The sequence below is a fragment of the Dipteris shenzhenensis genome, chromosome 16 (genome assembly GCF_047967505.1).
Source record: "Dipteris shenzhenensis isolate YYH24624 ecotype China chromosome 16, Dip_SZ_1.0, whole genome shotgun sequence".
NCBI classification, from domain to species: domain Eukaryota; kingdom Viridiplantae; phylum Streptophyta; class Polypodiopsida; order Gleicheniales; family Dipteridaceae; genus Dipteris; species Dipteris shenzhenensis.
The window spans coordinates 50153204-50180320 of record NC_141611.1 but is presented as its reverse complement, the minus strand read 5'-3'; the positions used below and the strand labels follow the sequence as shown (position 1 = coordinate 50180320).

At 44.5% G+C, this 27117-nt stretch overlaps 1 protein-coding gene across 4 annotated transcripts in view; it reads left to right on the top strand.

Moving 5' to 3' along the window:
* Window positions 1-27117, top strand: part of LOC147893080 (histone-lysine N-methyltransferase ATX4-like) — a 110427-nt gene that overhangs the window by 30984 nt on the left and 52326 nt on the right. For 3 of the 4 annotated variants that reach the window (XM_087387458.1, XM_087387456.1, XM_087387455.1), the window contains exons 7-11: window positions 14525-14613; window positions 14806-14898; window positions 15152-15290; window positions 15446-15551; window positions 26939-27038. In XM_087387458.1, the coding sequence (XP_087243584.1) occupies window positions 14525-14613; window positions 14806-14898; window positions 15152-15290; window positions 15446-15551; window positions 26939-27038 (527 nt within the window). The remainder of the gene's footprint in view (window positions 1-14524; window positions 14614-14805; window positions 14899-15151; window positions 15291-15445; window positions 15552-26938; window positions 27039-27117) is intronic. The other variant, XM_087387459.1, reaches the window with a different exon arrangement.

The window sequence follows — 27117 nt, the reverse complement described above, 5'->3', positions numbered from 1 at the left end:
GCCTATTTTTCCTCATTAAATTTGGGGCTTTTGCCAGATTTGCTGTTTTTGCAGTGAACGTTGCCTGACGCAGTCACATTTGGGTCAGATCTGCATTTGCCCTTTGTTTTGGGTTGGAAATTTGCAGATATTTGCTGTCATTTTTGGACAGCCAGCTTTTTGCAGTGATAGCCTTGAGGCTTTTGGGTTTTCAGGTCTCTTTCAGGGTATCACATTTGCTATGGCTAGGAACAATCAAGATCTATTTGGCGTTCTTCGTGAAGATGATAAGTTGGATGGCACCAACTATCCGATGTGGTCTTATCTCATGAACCATATTCTTGTTGCAAAGCATTTGTGGAATATTGTTTCTGGGGTTGATCTGAGGCTAGCCAATGCTACAGTGGTTGCCTCTACTGCTGGTTCCTCTACAGGGGGTACTCCTCCTGATGCCTCATCTTCTAGCACTCCTGCCACTACTCTTCCAACTCAGGAACATTCAAGATGGGATGCAAGAGATGCAAATGCACATTCATGCATTGCTTTATAATGCAAGAGAATCATTATTCCACATATCCGGTCTTGCAGGACAGCAAATGATGCTTGGGATAAATTGGCTTCTCTCTATCAGATTCGCAATGAAGCACGCATTGCATATTTGAGAAGGCAATTACAGGAAGTCAGCATGAATGAAGGTGACTCTATGGATGCATACCTGACAAAGGTCAAGGACCTCATGGAACAACTTGCCAACATTGATGAGGTGGTACCAAATTCACAGCTTGTCAGTACCACATTGAATGGACTGCCAGATACATATCAAGGGTTTGCTACAACCCTTCGATTAGTGGCCCTGGGTAATCCAGACCACTATTCTTTTGATCAGCTAGTTACTTTGCTTTTGTAGGAAGAGCAAAGTCGAGCTAATAGACAAGCCATTACTCCTGATCATGCATTTGCTTCACAGCAGACAGGAAGAGGCAAGGCTTCCAAGCCTATGGGCAAGCCTAAATCTGCGCATAGCAGCTGTAATTCCTCCCATGCATCTAAAAATACAGCAGATAAGTCAAAGAAGAAACGATGCAACTATTGTCGCAAGCTCGGACATGACATTTCAGAATGCAGGAAGCGCATTGCTTCGGTGAAAAAGAAAGCATGATTGACAGTTAATGCGTCACATGCTATTGAATCCCATGAGCCAGCAGATGCTTCACATGCACATGCTCTTTAGGATGATTGGCCATGGGCTGTCCATTGCTCATTTGATCCCTCCAAAGCTGATGCATTCTTTACTGCGATGCTCAGTCCTGGTACTTTGATAGTGGTGCTTCCAAGCATGTCACATCTTGCAGACAGTTGTTTCATTCTTTAGCTGTCACATGTGCTAATAATGCTTCATATGCTGTAAAAGGAATTGGAGATGTGCAGCTCACATCCATTTCAAGCCATCCTGTCACTCTGACAAATGTTCTTTTGGTGCCTGGAATTGAAGTCAACTTGATTTCAATTTCAGCAATTGCTACTTGTGGTTTCAGAGTGATTTTTGATGGCTACAGATGACTAGTTTATGATCTTCGTGATGACAATGCCATAGTTCTCACTGGCACTTTGCAAAAGGGGCTTTATCACCTTGATTACCACTCAGCTGCACTTTCTATTGAAGCATTTGCAATTTCAGATTCATAGCTTGCTGAAACTCATCTTTGGCATGAGAGAATGGGTCATCTCAATTATAGAGCTCTTGCAAAGCTACATTCACAGCAGATGGCAAATGATGTACCACAAACTCACACAGTTTCCAAACATGTGTGTGAGGGTTGTCTTTTGGGTAAGATGCATCGGTTTCCTTTTCAAAAGAATTGTCCAAAACTCTCACAAAGGAAATTGCAGCTAGTGCACAGTGATGTCTGTGGCCCAATGAGGACAAATGCCATTGGAGGGTACAAATATTTCATGACTCTCATTGACGATTTCACAAGATATTGCTGGATATATCCTTTAAAAGCCAAATCTGAAGTTTTCTCATGCTTTTTGAGAATGAATCAGGATGCAAGCTTGTCACCCTCAACATAGGTAGGGGGGAGAGTATATGTCAAAGGAGTTTGATGCATTTCTGTCTTCACTGGGCATTATTCACTTATGCACTACTCCTTACACTCCTCAGCAGAATCCTGTTTCTGAAAGGAAAAATAGGTCCACAATGGAGATGGCCAGATGCATGCTTAAGGCCAAGTCTTTGCCCAATAAATTTTGGCTTGATGTAGTGATGTGTGCCACACGGGCATTGAAGACTGTTACACCTTATGAAGCATGGAAAGGCAGGAAGCCTTCACTTTCACACATGAGAGTTTTTGGGTCTCTTGCATATGTTCATGTACCATCTCAGCTGAGACATAAGCTTGATGATAAGGCAATCAAATGTATATTTTTTGGTTACAGCCAGGAGAGCAGAGGGTATCGGTTATACCAACCAAATACTGGGAAGATTATTGTTAGTGGAGATGTAATCTTTTCTGAACATTGAGCTTCTCCTCTTGTGGACTGCAAAGCTAAGCCAGATGTTGACATGTTTGATGCCTTTGAATCTTGGTTACCTCTGCCATCCTCAAAAGAGGACTTTGACTAGGAACATGAGCCTCCTGGAGGCCCTCTACCAAGCAATAATCAGCCTCTAGCTATGTGTCATTGCCATTGCAGCCCATCTTCATTGGCAAGTGCACCAACTTGACATCAAGACTGCTTTTCTTCATGGGGATCTTCAGGAAGAAGTCCATGTCACACAACCTCCTGGCTTTGAGGTTGTTAATTCTGAAAATAAGGTATGCCGGCTTAGAAAAGCCCTTTATGGTTTGAAGCAGGCACTCAGGGCATGGTATGCCAAAATTCATGCACACTTACTATCCCTTGGTTTTCAGAATAGCCCCACAGAACCCACTCTTTATGTCCGCGGGAGTGGATCTGATTTTTTAGTGCTGATTTTATATGTGGATGATATGCTCATCACAGGCCCAATTACTCAGCAAATTGCAGCTTTTAAAGCTGATTTGCAGCAGGTTTTTGAAATGTCAGACATGGGACAGCTCCACTATTATTTGGGCATTCAGTTTGTTCATGTTGAGGGGGGTATCATGATGTCTCAATCCAAGTATATTGGACAGCTCCTTGATCGTTTTCAGTTTGAGGATTGCAAGCCAATCTCTACTCCAGTGGACCATGGCTTCAAATTCTCAGCTCATGATGGGAGCCCACCATGTGATATCACTCTTTATTAGTAGGCTGTTGGATGCCTTATATATTTATGTCACACCAGACCTGACTTACAATATGCAGTATCTCATTTCAGCAGATTCATGCACATGCCCAGTTCATAGCATTGGCAGGCAGTGAAGAGAGTCTTCAGATATCTCAGAGGCACTCAGGATTTAGCCCTCTTCTATGGTGATCAGGGTTCACTTACCATGCATGCTTACACGGATGTGGCTGGGCAGGATGTTCTGACACCAAAGTGTCACATACTGGCAATTGTTTTTTGCTTGGCAATTCATGTATCTCTTGGCTCAGCAAGAAGTAACCAACAGTTGCCACATCTAGCTGTGAGGCTGAGTATAGGGCAGCTTTCACCGCTAGAGTAGAGTGTGTTTGGCTTCGACAGTTACTTACAGATCTTGGTATTCTCCAGACATCTTCCACTGTTGTCTACACTGACAGCCAGAGTGCTTTGGCCATTGTGCGTAACCCAGTGTTTCATGCGCGTACGAAGCATATTGAAGTTCACTATCATTATGTTCGGGAGCGGTTGTTAGCAAGAGACATAGAGTTGTCCTATCTTCCCACAGAGGACAACATAGCAGATATGTTTACAAAGGCACTTCCTTGTCCCAAGTTCGAAGTCTTCCGATAGGCTTTACACTTGGTTCCCTTTGTTACATGATCTGACATCCCTTGTACATTCATATGTGGCTATATCCTTTTGGATGAACATGTGCCGCCATGACCAGAAAATACCAGGTATTTTGAGATGTTTCTAGAATACTTCAGCCCATCCCATGGAGGGGGGTTTGTAGGCCATCTCCTGGTGGTTCTAGTGATGCCCTATAGGCCATGGTATGTGCCTTGTAGGGATAAATATAGGCACTTGTAGTGTTAGTGCCTTTTAGGCCACATAGGATACTTGTTAGAATTATTGCTATAATTTAGCAGTGACCAATGTAATGTAATAAGTAGGCTAGGGGCACTTTTTCCTCACTTAGAGGTTTTCCCCCCTAACCACAGTTAGTTCACTAACTATGGTTAGTGAAGGATAAGGTTTTGTCACTTAGACAAAACCTATCACTCCATTCAGTTGTAATACTTTCATCTAATTGCAACTACGTTTTCAGCTCTCAGACCCTCCTGCTCTTGTTCTCACCTTTGCTCTCTCTCTCCCATTCTCACATTTGGTATCAGAGCAGGTTCTTCGTGCCCGTGCTTAAGTCGCTCCCGGTACTGCCTCTAGCCCGCAAGCTCGAGCTCCAGCCCATGCTCTTGCCCACCCATACGGTCCGTACGACTGTACGGATTTGTACCCGTACTGTACCTGCGATGTCCGTACACAGCAGTACAGCGCCGTACTACCGTAGCTGTACGACTACCGTACCTCCGTTGTACGACTACCGTACCTCCGTTGTACGACTACCGTGCAAGTGACAACAGTATTGTTGCTGTACAGTAATCTTCGCCGTACAGTTCCGTTCACTGCTCGTCTGTACCTGCACGTGTCGACCGCCCGTACCAGCTCGTTCGTACTTGCACGTGTTGACCTCGTCGTCCGTACATCTTGCCGTACATCGTTGTCAGATTCGTACAGGTGTACGGATTTCGACCGTACAGGCTGAGCTGTACAGTTCCGTACAATTGCCGTACAGTCGGACTGATAGTTCCGTACTGTTAGTCCGTACAGTTTGAAGGTGGGCTTGGAAAGTCGCATTTTTGCAGGATTTGCTTTGTAGAAGGATATTGGAAAGTTTTTTGTCAGGTTCTTGTGCATACAACCATTGTTTGGCTGTATTTTTGGGAACACATTTGGAGCTTTGGCAGACAAATTGCAAATTTGGGGCTTTGAGTTAATTTGCCCTCTTTTGGATGCAATTTCCTTGAAGAAATTTGGGGCTTTTGCAAACAGAGAGCAAATTGTGCAACATTTGGGGCTTTCAGACCATTTGCTCCTTTCTGGTTGCAATTTCAAGCTACAAATTGGGGCTTTTGTGTTGGGAGAGCAATTTTGTAGGTTTCAGTTCACACTGCCTTTTTGTGAGTGCTTTGAAGCGCTTTTGGCAGGTTTTGGGAGAGATTGGATGCTCTGGCAGATTTCTGACAGAGACATTACATAGATTTGAGTTGCATTTTTAGCCAGTGTTTGGCTGTGTTTTTTTTTTGGGATTTGTGCACTCCATTCCTAGCAAGGGAATTCAGATTTGCATTTGCTGTATTTTCTTTCTCAGACATGGCCCAACAAAATCAGAATGATTTCGGTTTCAGTGGTCTCTCACAAGAGGACAAGCTGGATGGTACCAACTACTCCCTCTGGAGTTTTATGGTACGCAATATTCTGATTTCTCGTAATTTGTGAGACTATGTAAGTGGGGATGAGTTCTGGCCAGCAAATGTGGCACCTAATACCCCTCCCCAACAAGGAGGAGGCAGAGGTCGTGCACAGGGTACAGCTGCAGCACAAGTTATTGGTGCAGTTATACCTACCACTCCAGAGCAGAAGAGATGGGATTCACGTGATGCTTTAGCTTTGTCGTGTATTTCTCTTTCAGTGAAAAGATTCATCATTCCATATATCCGGTCGTGTAAGACCTCAAAGGCAGCATGGGATATTTTGAAGAGCATGTATGCAGCTCGGAATGATGCCAGGGTGTCTTTTTTGAAAAGACAATTGTCTCATACACATATGGAAGAGGGTGACTCCATGTTAGTGCACCTCACAAAGCTACAGGATTTACGAGAGCAGTTGCTGAATATTAATGAGATCATTCTTGATTCAAAGATGATTACCACTACTCTGAATTCTCTTCCTGAGTCTTATCTCAGCTTTCATACCTCGCTGAATTTGTTAGGGGGGGTGCAAATCCTCTCACTTTTCACGAGTTGATAGGACTTCTGCTGCAGGAAGAGCAGACCAGGAAAAACATGGCTTCACGAGTAGGTGAACGTGCTATGCTCTCAAAATTCAAGCCTAAAGTAAAGGGACAGGCAAAGACTTCAGCAAATCAGCCTTCCAGTGGTTTAGGACAGCCTTCTCAAAAGGCTAAGGGTGATGCAGGTAAGCCCAAAAAGAAGGGAATATGTCATTACTGCAAAAAGCCAGGTCACTACATTGGAGAATGCAAGAAAAGGCTTGCAAAAGAAAAGAAAAACAACTCCGGTATGGCTGTCTCAGATTCAGCTCCTCATGCATCTGACAATGAGCAAGCTACAGCCAACTTTGTGGAGCATGACTATGCCTTCTTGTCTTGCATTTCAGACTCTTAGTTGGCTGCTCGGGATAGTACAACCACTTGTAATGATGACACTTATGCTTTTTTGACATGCAGTTATGATTCTTCCAAGGATGCATCAGCTTTCAGTGTCAATGAGACACATAATACATGGTATTTTGACAGCGGTGCCTCAAAGCATATCACTTCCAGGAAGTGTCTCTTCACATCTCTGCATCCACCACCTGTTGGTAAAAAGGTCACATGTGCCAACAACTCCTCCTATTCAGTCCGTGGTACAGGAGAAGTTGAACTTACAGCCATTGATGGCTCAACATTCAGAATTTCTGATGTCTTGTATGTGCCTGGTATCACAAAAAATCTACTTTCAGTGTCCACTCTTAACAGAGCTGGATTTCAGGTCATTTTTGAAGATGACAAGTGTGTAGTCCATGATAGAGAGCATGACTATGCCTTGAGATTGTCTGGCACTTTGTTGTGTGGTCTTTTTCAGCTTGACATGTATGAGAAAAGACCAGCACATGCTCTTACAGTTTCCACTCCTACTGTTGCTATGCACAATGCGGAGTTATGGCACGCGAGATATGGACACATGCATTATGGCAGCTTGATGACGCTTCAAAAACATGCCATGGTTGATGCATTGCCTCCTCTTGAAACACCTCCTCCACATGCTTGTGAAGGGTGCATTCTTGGTAAAATGCACAGATCTCCTTTTAAGAAGGATGGATCAGTTAAAGCTGTTCGAAAATGACAGCTTATACATAGTGATGTCTGTGGTCCCATGAGGACTCCATCATTGGGTGGTCATCTTTACTTTGTCACTTTTATAGATGACTACTCCAACTACACTTGGGTTTATGGGCTGAAACGCAAATCAGAAGTGTTTATGGTCTTCAAACACTTTGTAGCCATGGTTGAGAATGAATCCGGACTCAAGATACAGACATTACGCACTGATAGAGGAGGGGAGTACTTGTCTGCAGATTTTGATGCTTTTTTGAAAGACAAGGGCATTGTACATCAACTTACAGTGAGGCTAACTCCTCAGCAAAATGGGAAAGCTGAGAGAAAAAATCGTACTCTTATGGAGATGGACAGATGTATGCTGAAAAGCAAAAAATTGCCTCACAAATTTTGGCTTGAAGGTCTCATGTGTGCCAATTATGTTTTAAATCCGGACTCAAGATACAGACATTACACACTGATAGAGGAGGGGAGTACTTGTCTGCAGATTTTGATAATTGCCTCACAAATTTTGGCTTGAAGGTCTCATGTGTGCCAATTATGTTTTAAATCGGGCACCCACAAAAGCTTTGAAGACCAAGACTCCCTATGAAGTTTGGCAAGGGAGAAAGCCTTCTGTGGAACATTTCCGTGTCTTTGGATGCCTTGCATATGCTCATGTGCCTGTTGAGTTCCAGCATAAATTGTCTGATAAGGCAATCAAATGCATTTTTGTTGGGTACAGTGCAGAAAGCAAGGGGTACCGTCTCTACAATCCTGTCACACGCAAGATCATTGTCAGTAGAGATGTAATATTTTCAGAAAATTCAGCTCACACTCAAGCTGAATTTGATATGCCTTCTTCTTCCGGTGATGTCTTTGAGGGGTTACTACCCATTGCCTTGGGTTCCCCTGCTGATATATTTGATGAAAATCAGAATTTTCAGATACCTCCACATGCTCCGATTCAGCCACAGGATGCCATACCACCTCCACAAGCCGTGGAAGAGGTTGTTCAGCAAGAAATTGCAGATATACATGCAGCAAAAACAGTCCCAAATTGGCTGTTACAGACTCTCAGGGAGAGTAAAATTGATGCTCCATTACCTGGCAGAACTCGGAGTGCAGTAAGGCATGGGAGAGGTGCTCTTTCAGTTGAATCAGCTTATGCAGGTACTCTTCTTGATGAAGAGGAACCTGAGACATTTGAAGAGGCACAGGATAATGTGCATTGGATGAATGCCATGCACGATGAGTTGCAGTCCATTAAGAAAAATCAGACATGGGAAGTTGTCGATTTGCCACTAGGTAAACATGCCATAGGTACACGGTGGGTTTTCAAAGTGAAAAGAAAGCCATATGGCACCATTGACAGGTACAAGGCAAGGCTGGTCGCAAAAGGATATGCTCAGAAAAAGGGCATAGACTATGAGGAAACTTTTGCTCCTACATCCAGAATGACAACCATCCGGTCAGTCATAGCAATGGTTGGAAATTTTCAGTGGAATGTTCATCAATTGGACATAAAAACAGCCTTTCTTAATGGAGACTTGTTGGAAGAGGTTTATGTCAAACAACCTCCAGGCTTTGAAATTTCAGGTAATGCACTTCAGGTATGCAAGCTGAATAAAGCTTTGTATGGGCTGAAACAGGCCCCACGTGCATGGTATGCAAAGATTCATGCCTTTCTGACCAGCAAGGGGCTGCACAACAGTCCAACTGAAAGCACCCTCTACATCAAGAAGGATGGGGGGGATATTTTAGTCATCATTCTTTAAGTAGATGACTTACTGCTCACAGGGTCAAATGAAGATAATATTGCAGATTTTAAAGTTGAATTGCAGACCACTTTTGACATGTCAGATTTGGGGCTGCTATACTTTTATTTGGGGATCCAGTTCACTCAAGAGCAAAGTGGCATCGGTATGTCTCAATGCAAGTATGTGCAAAAACTCTTGGATAGATTCAACATGCAGGATTGTAAGCCCATAGCTACTTCCATGGAGTCGGGGCTGAAGCTTACAATGCATGAAGCAGGTGAATCATTTGATGTCACACTCTATAGTCAGGCTGTTGGATGCCTCATTTATCTCTGCAATACACGACGTGATATTCAGTTTGCAGTTTCTCAGGTGAGCAGATATATGCACAGCCCAAAGACTATGCATTGGCAGGCTGTAAAACGCATCTTCCGTTATTTGCAAGGTACCAAGTCTTTTGGCTTGATGTTTCCCAGGGGGGGTGACTTGCAGATGCATGCCTACAGTGACTCAGATTGGGCCGGAGATTATGACACTAGGCATTCCACAAGTGGCAATTGTTTCTTTTTGGGCAACGCTTGTATTTCTTGGTTGAGCAAGAAACAATCTACAGTGGCTACCTCTTCATGTGAAGCTGAGTATAGGGCAGCTTTCACAGCGACAGTTGAATGCGTTTGGCTGCGTCGTTTATTTGCTGATCTTCATCTTTCATTGGAGGGTCCTTCTCCAATTCTCACTGATAGTCAGAGTGCTATTGCAGTAGCAAAGAATCCTGTGTTTCATGCTCGCACGAAGCACATTGAGGTTCATTATCACTACGTCAGAGAGAAGTTGCATGCAGGAGAGATCAGCATGATCTATGTGTCAACACATGACAATGTTGCAGAAATTTTCACCAAAGCACTTCCACGTGAAAAGTTTGAGGCATTTCGCAGTGCCGTGAACTTATCTCCTTTTGGTGATTGATCTTTTCCTTGTACATGACATTGGCACTGCAGGGGGGTGTTAGAATTATTGCTATAATTTAGCAGTGACCAATGTAATGTAATAAGTAGGTTAGGGGCACTTTTCCCTCACATAGAGGTTTTTCCCCCTAACCACAGTTAGTTCACTAACTATGGTTAGTGAAGGATAAGGTTTTGTCACTTAGACAAAACCTATCACTCCATTCAGTTGTAATACTCTCATCTAATTGCAACTACGTTTTCAGCTCTCAGACTCTCCTGCTCTTGTTCTCACCTTTGCTCTCTCTCTCTCTCCCATTCTCACCATAAAAGGAAGGAGACACTTGTATCGTGACTTTTATGGGTCCCATGGGTCGGTATTTCGGCCCCCAGAGGACGGTAATACATTCTTCTTCTTCTTCTTCTTCTCACAACACTTAGTCCTATGTGACACCTAGGACACTTAGTCCTAGGTCTAGGTAATTGTACCTTGTACTCCTTTTTTCATTATCCTAGTTGACATGATGGCTAAGACTCGTGCGACTCTTTGCTACCTGCACTCTCTCTTTCATTCGATCCTTCATTTGTAGGCCCTGCTTGGCCTCATGGCAGGCTGCCACTGGCCCAGGAAGTCCTGCTTACAAACCTGACCTGTTGCAGGCCCTTTGCCTGCTCCAAACATTTATAAAACTTCTCTGAAGTTTCGCATCTGTTCAAGGCCTCTTCCAGCCCCTGGATCCCATGCTGCAGGTCTGTACACTGCTGTACATCTCTGTACAGATCTGTACGGTTGCTGATATGTCCTGCCATGTAGGCGTACTGCTCCGTACTGCCCTGTGTCTGCCCCGGCCTGTTGCAGTCCACCATGCTGGCTCCACACTGTCAGGTAAGTCCTTCTTTGTGCTGCCCACATGGCAGCCCATGTGGCAGCCCCATGCTTCCATATTTTGCTGTGAGCTTGCTGCCCACATGGCACTTTTCTCTATGGGTATGCTGCCCCCATGGCAGCCACAGTGCTGCCCATATGGCAACCCTAACCCTAAGTCCACCTCCCCCACGCTCTCCTCATATGGGGGTGCTTATAGATGGGGAGGTGACTTTTCCAACATTAACAGCCTGCAAATTACAATCTTGTACACTTATTTAGAAAAGATACAATTGTCAATAGATTATTATATCTAGGATTTTTGTTAGTGTCTCTAGAAAAAAATAATAGTTGTAAGTAACGCTAGCTACTACAGTAAATACCGACATTTGTGATGTCGCAAATGATCATGGTGCAGATAGATGCTTACTCGAGAGAGAGAGGAACGTGGGAAAAGTGACCCATCATCCCATGCGAATTTTAGTAGGTAGATCAATCATCCAATTATGTCTAGAAGAGGCAAGAAATTTGGATGATTTTCTCTCTCGAAGTCTAGCTAACTTACATGAAATACTGTAAGAGTAGTGTTATAGACATCCACATGAATTTCTCGATGCAAAATGCAACGATGAAGAGCTATAAGTTCTCTGATGTAAACATACACATGGAAATTTACACTGATGAATATTAAGTTGTGTGGATTTGTATGTGTGAGAGCATCTGTTTATACACTATGCGTGATGGAGTGTATGGTTTTCAACCTTATGAGTGACTATCATGAGATTGAAACTACACAATGTTGTGTTTTTAGAGGAGGAGTTTGGGCATGTTCTTGGATTCATCTAGATGTAAGATTAAGTATACAAAATTATTTATGTAACATGTTTCTCTTATTGCCTTGATAGCAATCATGGCTCCAGACAAATCAGCATATAGTGTGGCAATTATTTCTTGCTGTAGATTGCAGTCTAAGCAGTCTCCTTGATTGCAATTTGTGCCCAGCATCTTGGCTGGTTGTTCCTGCTCTCCCTCAGTGGATTTTTCCCATGCTTGGTGGATGAATAAATTGAGTTCTATCTCTTCCCTATTTGTTATATTCTGTGAGCCATATCCGTGAGTGTTTGCTGTTGTACCTGAAGGAGATTCTTTTGTGAGGTCTGAGTTTATTCCGCACTGCTAGGGTTGCTGTCCAAACAGTCCCCTAATTCTAACATATACTATGGTCTACATTCATCGTTATATTATGGTCTACACTATCGTTGGGCATGGTTCCTACTCTCCCTGAGTGGGATTTTCCCTTGCTTGGTAGATGAATAAATCGAGTTCTATCTCTTCTCTATTTGTTGTATTCTCTGAGCGATATCAGTTAGTGTTTGCTGTTGTACCCGAAAGAGATTCTTTTGTGAGGTTTGAGTTTATTCCGCACTGCTAGGGTTGCTGTCCAAACAGTCCCCTAATGCTAACATATACTATGGTCTACACTCATCGTTGGGCATTGATGACGTTGGTGGGGATGTCACAGTGGCTAGTCCCTACTATGCATGATGGAGTTTATGCTTTTCAATCTTGTGACTATCATGAGATTGAAATTGCACTATGTTGTGTGTTCAGAGGATGAGTTTGGGCATGGTTTTGGATTCATTTAGAGATATATAGATAACGTAATTCTTAATGAAGTCATCAGACAAATTCACGTTCTGCCCCTCGGTGCAAGTTTTAGAGGTCTCATAGAAACCTTCAGTGGTGAAAAGTTGCTACACATTCCAGATCCCCAAATTGCATTTCTCAATGAGTGGTAGGACATGAAAACCTGTCACAGGGGTCCTGTACTCAAAGTAAGAACAATAAAGCAAATATGTTAAGAACAGAGGGATTCTCATTCTTGTTTACTTGTGTCTGCATGCATGCATGTGTGTGTGTGAGAGAGAAGAAAGGTGTATTAACGTCTTTAGGAGACCTTGCAGGTCTATGAGAGAGAGAGAGAGAGAGAGAGAGAGAGTTTATTAAAGTCTTTGGAAGACCGATGGGTCTATGAGACTGTGAAAAACCTGATACAATGAGTTGTGGTAGTGGAGCTACTAAACGAGAATCCACACCAATGCAAAATGTAACAAATGCAAAATGGTAGTACTAAGTCCTAAGTACAACATAGTCATGTCGATAGTCGACTATATATCACTCTCATCATCATCAACATTATCATCATCATCAATAGCAAGATGTCAGGATGGATGAGGCAGTGGAGGCATGAGGTCGGCAATAGAGCGTCGTCACCCCCTCAAAGGTGCAGTCCTAGCACGTCTCATGGTCGTAGCTCTGCGTCTAACTAGGGCCACTGTGACCCCCGTTGGTCGGGCTCCGACTCTAAACAAGGAGGGGATGTCCCGCAGTATGATATGTGTGTCAATCCTTTGTCTGAGCTGTCGGGTCACCGGCTTTGGGTCATGGTCACGTCGAGGCCTCATCCTGCCGGGGTCTACATGGTCTTGCTGAAAGAACTCCGTGATAGAGCTCTGATAGGGATCAGCCGAGGAAGAAGTCTGATCCTGGCTCAGTGCTCGGAGCATCCTCTCGCGGTGTCTAAGTGTCTCATGAATGAAACCTGCCAAACATCGCTGGTCTGGGTAGGAGAGGAAACGGACCAAAATCCCATAGCTATCTCTGGAGAGGCAGTAGAAAAGCCCTCGGATTCATAGTAAACAGGACACCTGAAGATGAAATGCTCCTCTGTCTCAACCTCCTGCATGTCACACAATGTGCATATGCGCCTCTCTCTGGGTAGTCGCTTTGCTCTGCCGCTCTTGATACGAAGTCTGTGTGAGGAGACCCGGAACTGCCCAAGAGAGATCCTCAGCGAGTGGGGTAGGTGAATCTGCGTGAATCCTGAGAGAGAGAGAGAGAGAGAGAGAGAGAGAGAGAGAGAGAGAGAGAGAGTGGACATGCACATAGATTAGACATTCTTATAACATTAAATGTATGCCTCTTGTATATTGTTGCTCCCTTGCTTTTTAGTTGGACATGATTTTGTCACCATCTCCATGCTGTGTTTACTCTTTTTTTGGTTATAATCTACTAGGACAGTTTTTTCTTACATTGCTTCTGTTTTCTTGAAGAATCTGCAAGTCTGTCGTTCAGAATAGTTACTAGGTCATCTCTGTCCTGCTAAAGTATGATTAAGGCTGTACTGAGTTTTACACTTGAGGGTAGCTTTGTCTCGCATTCCGAAGTGATTGTTTTGTTTTTTCTGTGCGATATGAGAGTTCAGGTTGTGTGAAGGTGTGCAGTCCTTGATCCTTTTTTTAATGCAATGTGAGAGTTAGTTTTGCTTATACCTGGATTGTGAAGGTATGCTGTCCTAGATCCATCATTTGAGCATATTTTCAAAAATGGAATGGAAATGGTGATTGAGCATTCCAACCCTAGATCCATCGCTTGGGCATAATTTCAAAAAGGGGAGGAAAATGCTGACCAAGCATTCCAAAAAGGGATGCAGAGATCTGAGTGTACATCATCTTTCATCTTTTGCTATGTTAGAAATTATGTTGTGACTCCCAGTTGAGAATTGGTGAGAGACTCTGTTTCTCCAATCGTCAATATATGTCCAGTGTTCAGGGAATTCTAAAATTTCATCAGTCTTTGCGTTTGGCACAGAGTATCTCATTTCATATTGGCACTCTAGAGAATGAGGGGTACATTTGGGGATTTTCACAATTCAAGTATGCAAGTCACACTGTTTAGAAATTGTTTGTGGTTTTGTGATTGATCTAGGATTTGGGAAATGGAGCTGAATATTATTGTCCTGATTGCAAGGAGCTTCATGACATTGAAACTCCACGTAAGCGGAGAATAGTTGGCAGGTATGGATCTTGTAATCAGCAGAAGTAAAGCTGTATGTTTCAAGGTGAACCAAACTTTGAATTGAACCAGCTTAACCTTTTTGCTTTCCAGGACGCTTTAAAGTCCTAGCAGGTTTTACAGAGTTCCTTTGATTCTGGCAGGGGAAGGGTTGTTTGCACGTATTAATTGATATTAACTCGGGTTTACTGCAGTGTCGAGGCTAAGATCAAAGCTCCTCCTGTTCCAGATTCCATTACTGTGACTTGCTGTGGCAAAGAGGCAGATTATCTTCCAAAGCTGCACCAGTGAGTAGTTAGAAAATAGCAAGACATTTTTGATGAGATTTTTGTTTTGTTCTAGAGCGCAGATTCAAATTGCAGCCGAATCTATGAGAACAGTGGTAAAGATTAAGAGGTGGTCTGCTGGGTCAAGCATGAATTGTTTGAAACAAAAGGATTTTTGCTATATGCTTCTCGTTTTGTGTTTCAATTTAAGTTTTATGCTGCTGCTGTTTTAATGATGATTTTGTGTCGGCTTCACACCCTTTCAATGCTGCAGAGTCCTCTGTAAGTGTGAAGAATGCAAAGATGGGAGGATGATGGGCCCATCCAAGTGGGAAAGGCATACTGGTAGCAGGAAAAAGAAATGGAAGGAGAGCATCAAGTTGAAAATGTCCAATAAGACTCTCTTGTCCTGGGTAGGAAAAAATTCTACAATTTTTTCTGAGTTGCTGAATAAAATTGAATTTGGGACAAATTTACAGTATTTTGGGACCTACATTCTATTGTTGTATATGCATATCTGCACTTTTTTCTGAAACAATCGAGGGGAATTTTTTGTATGATTGGATAGATCCAATCCATGATGGAGGGAGGTGCAGAAGGCCTTGCTTATGCAGGATCTGAAATACACATGCCATCGAGACAACGTGAACAGGAACTGAATGCATGTTTACATGGTAAAGACTCTGTAAATATTGAAACCGTTTCTTTGGGAGCAGTGCTTTTTAGCGTGCGCCTATATATATATATTTGTATTGCATTTTTGAGGCTCATGTACCCTTTGGTACTTTAAAAGGAAATGATTAATCTCTCTCTCTCTCTCTCTCTCTCTCTCTCTCTCTACACATACTTGGGTGCAGTTTTCACAATGACCCACGCAGCCAGAGCACGACTCACACGAGGGCATGGTTCCTTGGCCCGACTAGAGCGACAGTGCTTCCAGGCACACTTCCAGGATCCACCAACGAAGTGTTGGCTTTTCGACACTCTAGTGAGGCTGACCGCCATGTATGCGGCACCGTTTTGGGGATGTGATATTTCAGCAGCAGAGTGGAATAGATTCGAGCGGCTGCAGGTGATTATGGGCTCCAGGATGATTCGGGGTAAGCCTTCGGTCCCCCATCAGATAGTACAGGCAGAGTTTGCCATGACTCCTCTCTAGGTTGATGCCATCTTTCAGACAGTGACTTTCCTCCACAGAGTTTGGGACCTACCTCGTGAGAGACTTCTGAGATTGGCACTAGAGTCTTCCATACAACTATCTGAGAGTGGGGTATGTACATCATGGTTTGGACGCATCACCGCATGGTTCGCCAGTCACGGGATTCAGATGGATCGATTTTCCTCGTTTCAATATAGCATGGATGCATCGCCCGAGTCAATCCCACGAGATGAAATTAACTGCATCATATGGTTAGATCTCGTCCAGCTCCACACATCTCGCACTTGGGGGGGGGGGGGGGACCAGGAGTTCCCCACCAAGACCTTGCTCTACTATGACCACTTTCTGAGAGTATCGGAAGACAGGCTCATCATCAGACCTTAGTATCTTGAGGACAGAGGAGTCTCACACGCACTGAGGATTGCCATCGGACAGATGCGGGTCTCGTCCCATCAGCTGAGGATTGAGACAAGGAGAGCTGCACACATACCCAGAGAGCAGCAGACTTGCAGGTAGTGCACGATGGGGACGGTTGAGATAGAGGAGCACTTTTTGTGTGTCTGCCCGGCCTACTATGAGATCCGAGGGTGCTACCACTGCCTTTTCCAAGAGGGATACGGCTTTGGTCCACTCTCATGACTAATCCACTTCCAGGACCAGGTCTGCATTGGGCTCTACCTCATGAAGTTGCGACGACACAGGGAGATACTACTATGACATATCAGAGAGCAGGAGGATGGGACCATCACACCACAGGGTACCGAGGTAGACTGAGCGCAGAGACATGTCACAGTTTTCTATGCATTTGAATCGGCCTCAGGGCACTCTGGGACAGAGGAGGAGAAGTTAGTCGACATGAGAGATATATGGATCAGCGGAGGCAGCGGACACATCACTGTCAGACGAGGGACACAGAGACCGTACACGGCGCGGCAGACGACCTGAGCACACACGATCGAGGTTCAACCTATCTCAGCTCTCCTTAGGGAGATCGACCGAGGCGAGGCATCACTCTTGACATAGCCCATCGGATCCAGAGATTGAGGAGACGACGTCCTTCACCACCATGGGAGACATCCCGACATATGCAAAGACGTGAGCTCTTTGCATCTCATCAGAGAGCCATCATGGAGCCTGGATACGTAGGGCCGGTCCACGCACTTGGGACTCTAGCTCTGAGCACTTGATATCTTCATGTCACTCTCATTTTGCATTTTTACTTTGCTACTCTATTTTGTACTAGTGTAGCATTTTAGTACTCAGCAAGGGCCTTAGTGAGCGCTTTGCCCCGGCCCACAGTGGTCTGTATGAGCTACTTGATTCCGTACTTTGTCCCATAGGCCCGTGAGGCCTCCCGCGGATGTTAATATATCTTTCTTTCTTTCTTTCTTTCTCTCTGAGTCGATCCCGTGAGATGAGATTAACCGTATCATACGGTTAGACCTCCTCCAGCTTCACACATCTCGGTCTTGGGGGCGGGACTAGGAGCTCCACACCATTGGGGTACATTGAGCTACACATGCCTCACTCACTACGGATCTCCATCGGACAGTTTTGGATATCATCACACCGCCTCCACATAGAGAGCGGCAGAGCAGAGGGGATCCCTAGGGAGCATCGCATATGTACATTGTGCGACTGTCAGGAGGTTGAGTCAGAGGACATTTTATTTTTAGGTGCTCAGTGTACTACGAGATCCGAGGTCGCTACCACTGTACGGCGGCTTCAGGCCCCTTTTCAGATTCCTCGTCTACCCAGATCAGAGATGCCTCGTGGCCTTCATTCACGAGGGGGTCCGACACAGAGAGTACTTACCTAGGCGACGGGGCTTGGCCACACCACCAGACACCTCTTAGAGCAGGATCATAGACTTCTTCTCATCAAGTGATATTGATCGTTCGGTCTCTAGCCGCAGACATGACAGAGACCCCGACCGGACGACCGCAGCACAACACACGAGGCATCGAGGGGACACACAGATTACTCTGGGGGACCTCCCATCACTGTTTAGACCTGGGACACGTCCCACGGGAGTCACAGTGACTCTGGTCTTGAGTCGAGCCTCCTTCAGGAGACTGAGACGCACGGCACCCCTTGACAGACGCCAGCGTCTCATCACCGGCTACGCACCAGCCAGGGCGACATGACATACGGAGGATTCAGCTCCGCTCCAGTCTCTTTTTCCTTTTCATTGTCACACCCAGATGTATTTGACTATGTATGATCAGATTTAGGACTCAGCACAGGTGATGATGCTCGTTTAGTAGCTCCACCTTACTGTGGTTTGTATTAGGTTTTCTTTCAGTCTCATAGACCCATCGGTCTTCCGAAGACTAATAAAATTTCTTTCTTTCTTTCCTTCTTTCTTTCCCCACCAAGACCCAATTTTATCGCGACCACTTCCTGAGAGTATCAGAGGAGGGATTCATTATGAGACCCTAGTATCTCGAGGATAGAGGAGTATCTCATGCACTGAGGATTGCCATTGGCCAGATGCGGGTTTCGTCCCATCAGCTGAGGATCGAGGCAAGGAGAGCAGCGAGAGAACAACGGGTGTGCACGCTATGTACGCTGGGGGCGGTTGAGATAGAGGAGCATCTTCTGTGTTTGCCCAGCCTACTACGAGATTCGGGGACGCTACCACTGTCTCTACCTAGAGGGAGTGGCTTCGGTCCTTTTGCCACGACTGATCCATTTCCATGACCAAGTTTGTATCGAGCTTTATCTGATGGAGATGTGGCGACACAGGGAGACGCTTCTACGACAGATCAGAGAGTAGCAGGGGACGGTCAGACCACTACAGGGCATAGAGGGTGACCGGGCATAGTGGCATGTTATAGACTTCTATACATTTGAGTCAGCCCCCGGACACAGTGGAGTGGAGGAAGAGGAGCTAGCTGATATGAGAGCAGTCTGGATGAGCAGCCAGCACAGTACCATCGAGAGAGGGGCGCAGAGGCCACATGTGCGATAGAGAGCCCCCAAAGTCACTCTATTGAGGTCCGACCTATCACAGCTTTCCTCAAGGGAGAGCGACAAAGACGAGGAGTCACTCTAGACATAGCCTAGAGAGTCCAGAGAGCGAGGAGACTACGCCCCCCACCGCAGCGCGAGACAGCTTGATAGACGCAGATACGAGACATTTTCACAGCCCACCAGAGAGCCATCACTGTACTAGGCTTCGGTTTCGTCCCAACGCGTGGATAGATTGATTGATATGATTATGATTCTGTTAGCGTAGACTGTTAGCGTAGACTAGTACTTAGCAAGGGTCCTAGCGTACCCTTTGCTTCAGCCCACTGAGGCTTGTATGAGTTCGCTTTTCAGTGCACTTTGTACCATAGGCCCGTGAGGTCTCCTGTGGATGTTAATATATCTTTCTTTCTTTTTTCTCTCTCTCAAATCCCCCCATCTCTCTCTTGTCACTCTCACTCTTGTAATCCTCTCTCCTTCAGGCAGAGTCCGGGCCATTTGCAGGATGAGATCATAAGCACTATTGGAGTCAAACAAGGCTGTTCGTTGTCACCTACCTTGTTTGGCTTGTACATAGATGAGCTTGAGATTTTCATAGGGACACTAGGGTGGCCAGTTGCTCTCTCGCTGGCACTTTGATTCAGATCTTCTTATCTGTAGATGACATGGTCTTGCTCAGGTGAGGGCCTTCAGAGACAATGGATACGCTGCACACCTTTCCTTTTGTGAGTCAAACAACTCGAAGGTCAACCTTGCAAGAATAAGGTTATGATCTTCAACATATCCCGAGCAACCATGCACAGAGAGCAATTCACATGAGTGGGTTAATCAATGGAGGTAGTTTCATTAGACATATACTTGGGCGTTCTTGATTTTCACAATTCGACCGGCAATGTAGGCTGACTGAGTAGGGGATATGCCGTACTTGCTTGATTAGAGTGGCAGTGCTTCCACTCTCCCATTCTAGGATCCTTGGACCAAGTCTTCTTTTTGATTCCTTGGTCCCCCCAGGTGGTATGTACAGCATGTCTTATTTATTAGAGATGATTAGGCTTGAGTAGAGCCGCTCCAGGCTCTCTTGCTATCACGGACGAACCGCGTTATGATACGTGAGCGGGATTGAAGGAGAGCCACTAGGCTATCACTCGATTCTATTTTCTAAGATATTGTATGGGATGGTACAATTTTTCCTTCCCATTCTTCTCTCTTGGTCTTCTCTTTCCTCCATTCTTCCTGCATTTTTTCTCCTTGTTTCTTTGCTTCAGCCAATGTCTTGTCCACGTATGCTTTCTGTGCTAGGAGGGCTACATTTGTGGCCCGCAAATTGTCAATCTCTTCAATCAATGCTAGGCATATCTTGTTGAGACTGGCGAGGACATCTTTGTGAGTTGTCCTTGCTACATAAGCTGCCATAGCATTTTCCAATGCTAGCTTCCCCCAAAATGTCTTCTATAGATCCTCGTGCCGGCATTCTGCAAAATTCTTTGTTATCCCTATTTATTTGCAGAAAGAGAGAAAGAAAGAAAGAAATATATATTAATGTCCTTGGGAGGCTGCCTCACAGGCCTATGGGACAAAATACACACCAAAAAGATAAACACCAAACATCAGTTATAGACTGAGAGTCTCTTGGAAGTGTGTATAGCACTCACAAAGTTCTTATAGGTTAACTATGGTCTGCTACAAAAGATAATCAGCCTGCATTACATCAGTTTAAGACTGAGAGTCTTTAGGTTTGGATTTGAAATCTTTGATTAGTGCTTTTCCATCCCTATAAACAGCCCATTTTCCTTCCTTTCAAGCATCCTTCACTTTAGTCAATTCAGTGGCCTTCAGTTTGAGCTGAGTTGGGGTGAGCTCCTCCACCTTTCAGCTTATTGGTTTTCTTGAGAATCTTGCTTCTTTTCTATCTTGTTACTTTGGCTCGTGTCCCCTCTTGTATGACAGCTATTACATCGTCAGCTTCCCACTCTATTTGTGTTCTTTCCATGATATTTTCCAGCTTTTTCTTTTGACTTTCTTCAAATCAGCCCTTTGGTCCCCCTATGTGTATGAATCGTGCATTAATCACCCTCTTTTCTTGTTCTTGTACTTATTCATATACATCCTATGTGTTGATTTTAGTGTCCAATGTTGCTGTAATTTCCTGTTTCATTGATTGGAGCTGATTTGTAACCAAGTCCCGGACTTTAGTCACCATCTGTGGTGTGGGTGCTGCTGTATTGTGTATCGGCAATACTTCGTGAATGATTTCTTGTTTTCCTTGTCTTCCCAAGCATTTGTTTTCCTCTCTAGAGCTGCAAGTCTGAGCTTGAGCTCATGGATTTCCTGTTGTAAGTAATAAATATGCTCTTGTGGGTCTATCATGCTCACTTTTCTCTTTTGCTGTAAATAATTCTTTGCATACGGAGCAGGCGTCTTTGCAAACATGAGGGGGGGGGGGGGGGGGGAAGGGAGGGCTGCGATGGAGGAGTATGAAGCTTTTGGAATCGGGGTGAAAGTCTTCACCTTAGGGAAAGCCATGGGAGTCTTGGCCTCTCCATCCATGGTGGCCTGCGTATATTTTTCTAGGCACCCCTCTGCTATGACTAATCCCCAGGCTTGGGTTAGGGTTCAGCCCAAACCTGGTCGCCATGGCATCTGGTTATGTGTTTTGACTCTCAATATGAGTATCAATTATTAGCTTTTAGCTTTAAGCTTTGAGCTTTGAATTTTGCTTAGTATACTACTCTGCAAAGGGTCTTAGTGAGCCCTTTTGCCTAAGCCCACAGTGGCTTGTATGAGATACTTTGATATCGTACTTTGTCTCATATGCCTGCAAGGCCTCCTAAATACATCTGTCTCTCTCTCTCTCTCTCTCTCTCAATTCTCTCCAGCTCTCCATTCATTCAGCCAGCCTGTCGCTCAGACCACATAATCAAGCAGCAACTTTGTTCAGCAAGCTCGTCGCTCAGAATACGTAAACAAGCTATCTGTTCAGTTCAACGCAGACAACGGCAGGAGAAGCGCCAGGAGGGTTTAGTAGCAAGGTTTTGGAACACATGGACATGAGCCAACCTCTTTATATGACTCACTCTTCCTATTTTCTAAAAACCCCATAATATCCCATACACAAATAACTCTCACCCCATACCAAGGTATTTATCATTCATACACATGGTATTTACAATGATCCATTCCACTCATCCTCTTAATCCCATACAATATCTTAGAAAATAGAAATAAGTGAGAGCCACTAGGCTATCACTCGATACTCAAACTCTTATCAAACGTAGAAGAAAACAATACCAATGCCAAATAAAAAATATCAATTTCACATCTTTCCCCCCCTAGCAGATCCTCTCTAGTGACAGAGAGGGTTTGCTGGCCCTCAAGGTGGTCGAGCATATGTCGTCGAAACCCAATCTATCCGAGTGCCATATGCCTCTGTGTAGGAGCTGATCTCTCTCTCTAGTACTGACCATAAATCTTGGTCAGTGTATGACCAATCATGAGAGTGCGGTAGAGACTGAGAGAAACGTGATACAATAAGCTGAAAGGGTGGAGATACTAAACGAGCATCATCACCCATGCTAAGTGCTAAGTACTACACAGTCATAACATCATCATCATATCAAATCACATCCAATGTCAAGTTTGGTCGGATACATCAGATATGTGAGTAGAGTTTTCAAAAGGAGAGTGAAGGATATCGTGATGGGCCCAGTGGTGGGTAGGGATGTATTGACATGAGATTAAAGATAGAGCGATGGCGGCTCTTTGTGGATGATGTCGGTTGTGGCCTCTTGGAGATGGCTCTGTGTTTAACAAGGGCCACGGTAACCCCTGTTGATCGTGCTCTGGTCTTGAACATGGATGTGATGTCCCCAAGCATGATCTGTGCGTGCGCCCTCTATTTAGTGTGTCGTGTCACTAGCTTTGGATGTCTACTTCGCTGATCACCTATGGTCTGGTAGTCTCTGTGATCTGGTTGGAAGAACTCCATAATCATACTCTGAGATGAGTCTGTCAATGTGTCTTGTCCCTGTCTCGTGATATGGGTAGTGCCCTCTCATGGATGAAGGTGGCCAAGCATCTCTAGATAAGAGAGAAATTGGGAGAGGAGTCTGAAGCCATTTCTGAATAGACAATGATAGCAGCCTCGGATCTCCTAGTATACAGGGCATCTGAATATGAAGTGCTCCTTTCAATCAATCTCCTGTCGATTACACAAGGTGCCTGATGTGACTCTCCTTTGGTAGTTCCTTAGCTGGTCCACTCTCAGTGCGAAGTTGATGTGATGAAACACAGAACTATCCAATAGAGATCCTCAGTGAATTGGGAGGTGGATACGGGTATACCCTGGCGCGTCAATGAAGCCCTCCTCGAAGATGTGCAAGTACTGATTCGTGAAGAAGCTGAGCTTCACTTCGAGCTCACTCGGTGCCAACCAGGTCTTGAATGTGTAGCTCACTCCTTGACATGGTATAACTATGTGATGACTTGGAATGCCACATCAAGCTGTAGCAGGGCGGAGATGATCCAAACTCAGCCTGAATGATCTGGTGGGGAACTGACGGCTTACTGTGGATCGTTTGTGAGAACAAGAGTCGCTTTGAGAGATATGGCCCCCAACACTCATAGAATGCCTGTAACGCATCTAGGTGTCTTTGGAGACCCTCTGCAGAAGAAGATAATAGCACCACCTCATCTGCATATAGGAGGATTTGAATCAAGGAATCAGCAAGTGAGCATCCAGCCCCCTCAGTGCCTCCATAAAGGTCTGGAGCTCATCTATGTAGAGGCCAAATAGGGTTGGTGATAGCGGGTAACCTTGTTGGACCCCAATAGCGCTCATGATATCCTTTGTCCATCTAGCTCCTATCCGAACTCTGCCTGAGACCCTCTCTTAGAGTGCCATAACAGCCCATATGATCTCCTGGTTGTAACCCAGCTCCTATAGTGGTCTAATAAGACAGACTCTCGGTACTGTGTCAAAGGCTTTGTGGAAATCCACAAAGCAACTATAGACCCTCTGCCTCTTGCCCTGGCCTCCTCTAGGACACTCCTGAGTGTGAGTGTGTGACACATAGTCCCGTGGTCACGTCAAAAACCAGTTAGCTCTTCTGCCTAAGTCTTTGCATGTGTGCAAATTGGTTGACCTCTGTGTCAAATATTGATGCATGTATCTTAGACCCAATAGTACTGTGTCAAGTACTGATGCATATATCTTAGACATGAGATGTCCGATCATGATGGTCCTGTAGTTTTTGGGTTCATGGGGTCCCTTGCCTTGTGAATGTGCAATGATGTTGAGAGTCCAAGTGTGTGGAAAGCCAAGACAAATTGCATCATTGAAGAGCTTTGCTAAGATTGGGGCTAAGAGAAAATAGGAGATGTGAGCAACTATGATCTTGGTGCCTTGGCAATCCTCTGATGGGATACGACGATATCTTGTTCCTACCGTTGTCAGGTTGTCTCTTGTTGTGGTGGGGGGCGTGACTTCCATAATCTCTGTATCCAGTGGGCCATTTCAAGAGTGATACGTTGACTCTTGCAGCCTCTTCAGAATGGATCCGGGGTAGGCTAGACCTTTATTGGGCATGCTGTAGTTTGTCTTGGCCCTATGCGTGGTCTCTGTGGCTCTTGCTCTACAACTCTTGGTCGCCTCTTCTTGCTATTGTACTTTGCTCCCATATCACCTAACTCCTCCTCCACTGTGTCTTTGTACCGACTTGAACATGTTTAAGTCTGTAACGTGCCGATGTGTCCAGTCTACCTGTGTCTAGTGTCACTGTCAACTGTGGTTGTTTGATTTGTCTCAATAGAGTCTCTCTGTGTCGTCATATCTCGACCAAGTAGAGACCAATGCAGATGTGATCATGGAAGTGGATCCAGCGAGAAAGTCCTCTTGGAAAGGGTAGTGATATCATCTACAAATCTCATAGTAGACTGGGCATGTACGTAGGAAGTGCTCCTTTGTCTCCACCTTCTCCATATGCTTGCAGATCCACTTTTTCTTTAGATGTGCGAGTGGTTCTCCCTATCTCAATCCTCAGTTGGTGGGACAAGACCCGCAGTTGCCCAATGGCAATCCTCAATGCATGTAAGACCTGTCTGTCTCTAGGTATTGGGGGTCTAATAATCACTTTATCCTTGGATACTCTCAGGAAGTGATTGTGATAGAATTGGATCTTGGCGGGGAACTCCTAGCTCCCGCCGTGACGTATAGAGCTGGAGTAGATCTAATTGTATGATATGGTTGATCTCATCTCATGGGATCAGAGAGGGCGGGGCATCCAAAGTGTACTGAAAAGGTGGGATTTGAACACCCTGATTGGCAAACATCTAGATAAACGTGCATATCAGGTTGTGCTAACCTTGTATCCGCTAGTTGTCTAGATGACTCTGTTGCCAATCTGTGTTAAATTCTAGCTAGGCAAGGTCCAAATCCGATGAAGGTATGCCATTGTCTGAAAAATGGCATTGATTTGGAGTGGTGTCATGGCAAACCCTGTTTGGACTATTTGATGATGGATTGGAGGCTTACTCCTAATCATTTGAGATCCCATAATCTTTTGTAGCCTCTCAAATCTAGTCCATTCAGGTACCGAGAGAGGTCGTGCGTAAACTCCCACTTCTCATCTACAATATTTTTCACTTCATCCAACCTACATGTTGAAGTTGAAAGAAATATTGAAAAGTCACTTGAGATAAGTAGAAACTACATTGTAGCCTTCTAGCTACATATGAAATTTGAGTTATGAACCATGGGTGATTTAACAGAATACAAATTTATCTGGCACCATAAATGATTGTGCATTTGTTTAGCTCCTTCTGTACCCTCATCATCAAGCAGGGTAAGGATGGACCACAAACATATAGATGAACCTAGTCGCCGAAGGTGCATTGACTCCATCTTTGAGTACTCTCTCAAAAGACAACAATGCCTTATGTTTTTCCTTAAAGAAGACTACAATGCCTTAGACTTTTTCTTAAAGATGACTACAATATGGACTCACTAATGACTCTGTGTACCCATTCCAACTTCCCAATGTCCTTCATCAACAGGTAAGGCAGTGTGAAGTGCAAGTTTACGGAGCAGGGAGGGGGGGCTGCCAGCCACCTGCAGCCTGTAATGGCAAGAACAAAGGAAGGAGAAGGAGGTTGGTGAGGAGGAGGACGAGTCAGCCAGGCAGGGGGAGTAGGACTGGCAGTTTGAGTAGCAGTAGCAGCAGCAGTAATGCAAGAAAGATATGTCCTTCATACTAAAACTTAAGAGGTTTCCTTGGGTGATTGGACGGTTATGCACTGTTTTGTATGGAAAGCTTAGAAGGATCGTCTATAGCATTTCCATTGATGATGGATTCTCCTGGATTCCTTGGATCTTTTACCAAATGTCAGTTGAATTTTATCTTTTTTACATTCTTTCTGTTACAATTGCAAATGTTATGAGACTTATCTGTTTAGTTAACATACCTGTGCAGTCTCTTCTGGCTTCTTGTAATTGATTCTCTGATGGCTTTCATGAGACTGATGATTTAAAAAAAAAAGGATTTGCTGGATTTGCATTGTGTCTCTATTATCTGCCTGTATGCCACGTTCACTACCATCTTTACTTAAAAGGTTGTTTTTTCATTATTCAAATTAGTGGAAGCTCTTAGGCCTCCTTTCTTCCTTGCAAAATTCGTCTTTTGTGTTGGGAACGGCATTTAAAAGGCATTAAATCAGCATGTTGGGCTTCCATGAATTCTGAAAATAAACTGACATATTTGAGCATTTGGTCCATAGATACATTGGGTCAGTGATGGTATAGCTAGGGATGCCATGGCATCTATTCCTGATGATTGTTTTGCTTGACGAGATCAATGGAATCATATGGAATAGGTGGGTTTGCATTAATGATACTGAAAGAACCTGTGCTTGTGATTGATATATGCATATGTGCAGGACCATATGAACCAGTAGTGGTAAACTGGACACCAGAAAGATGTGCAGTCTGCCGCTGGGTGGAAGATTATGATTATAATAAAATTCTAATATGCAATAGGTATCACTCATGTTTTCCAGATCTTCTTATCCCCTTCAGTATTTTTGTAAAATCTTGTACTTGACATGATTGAAAAATC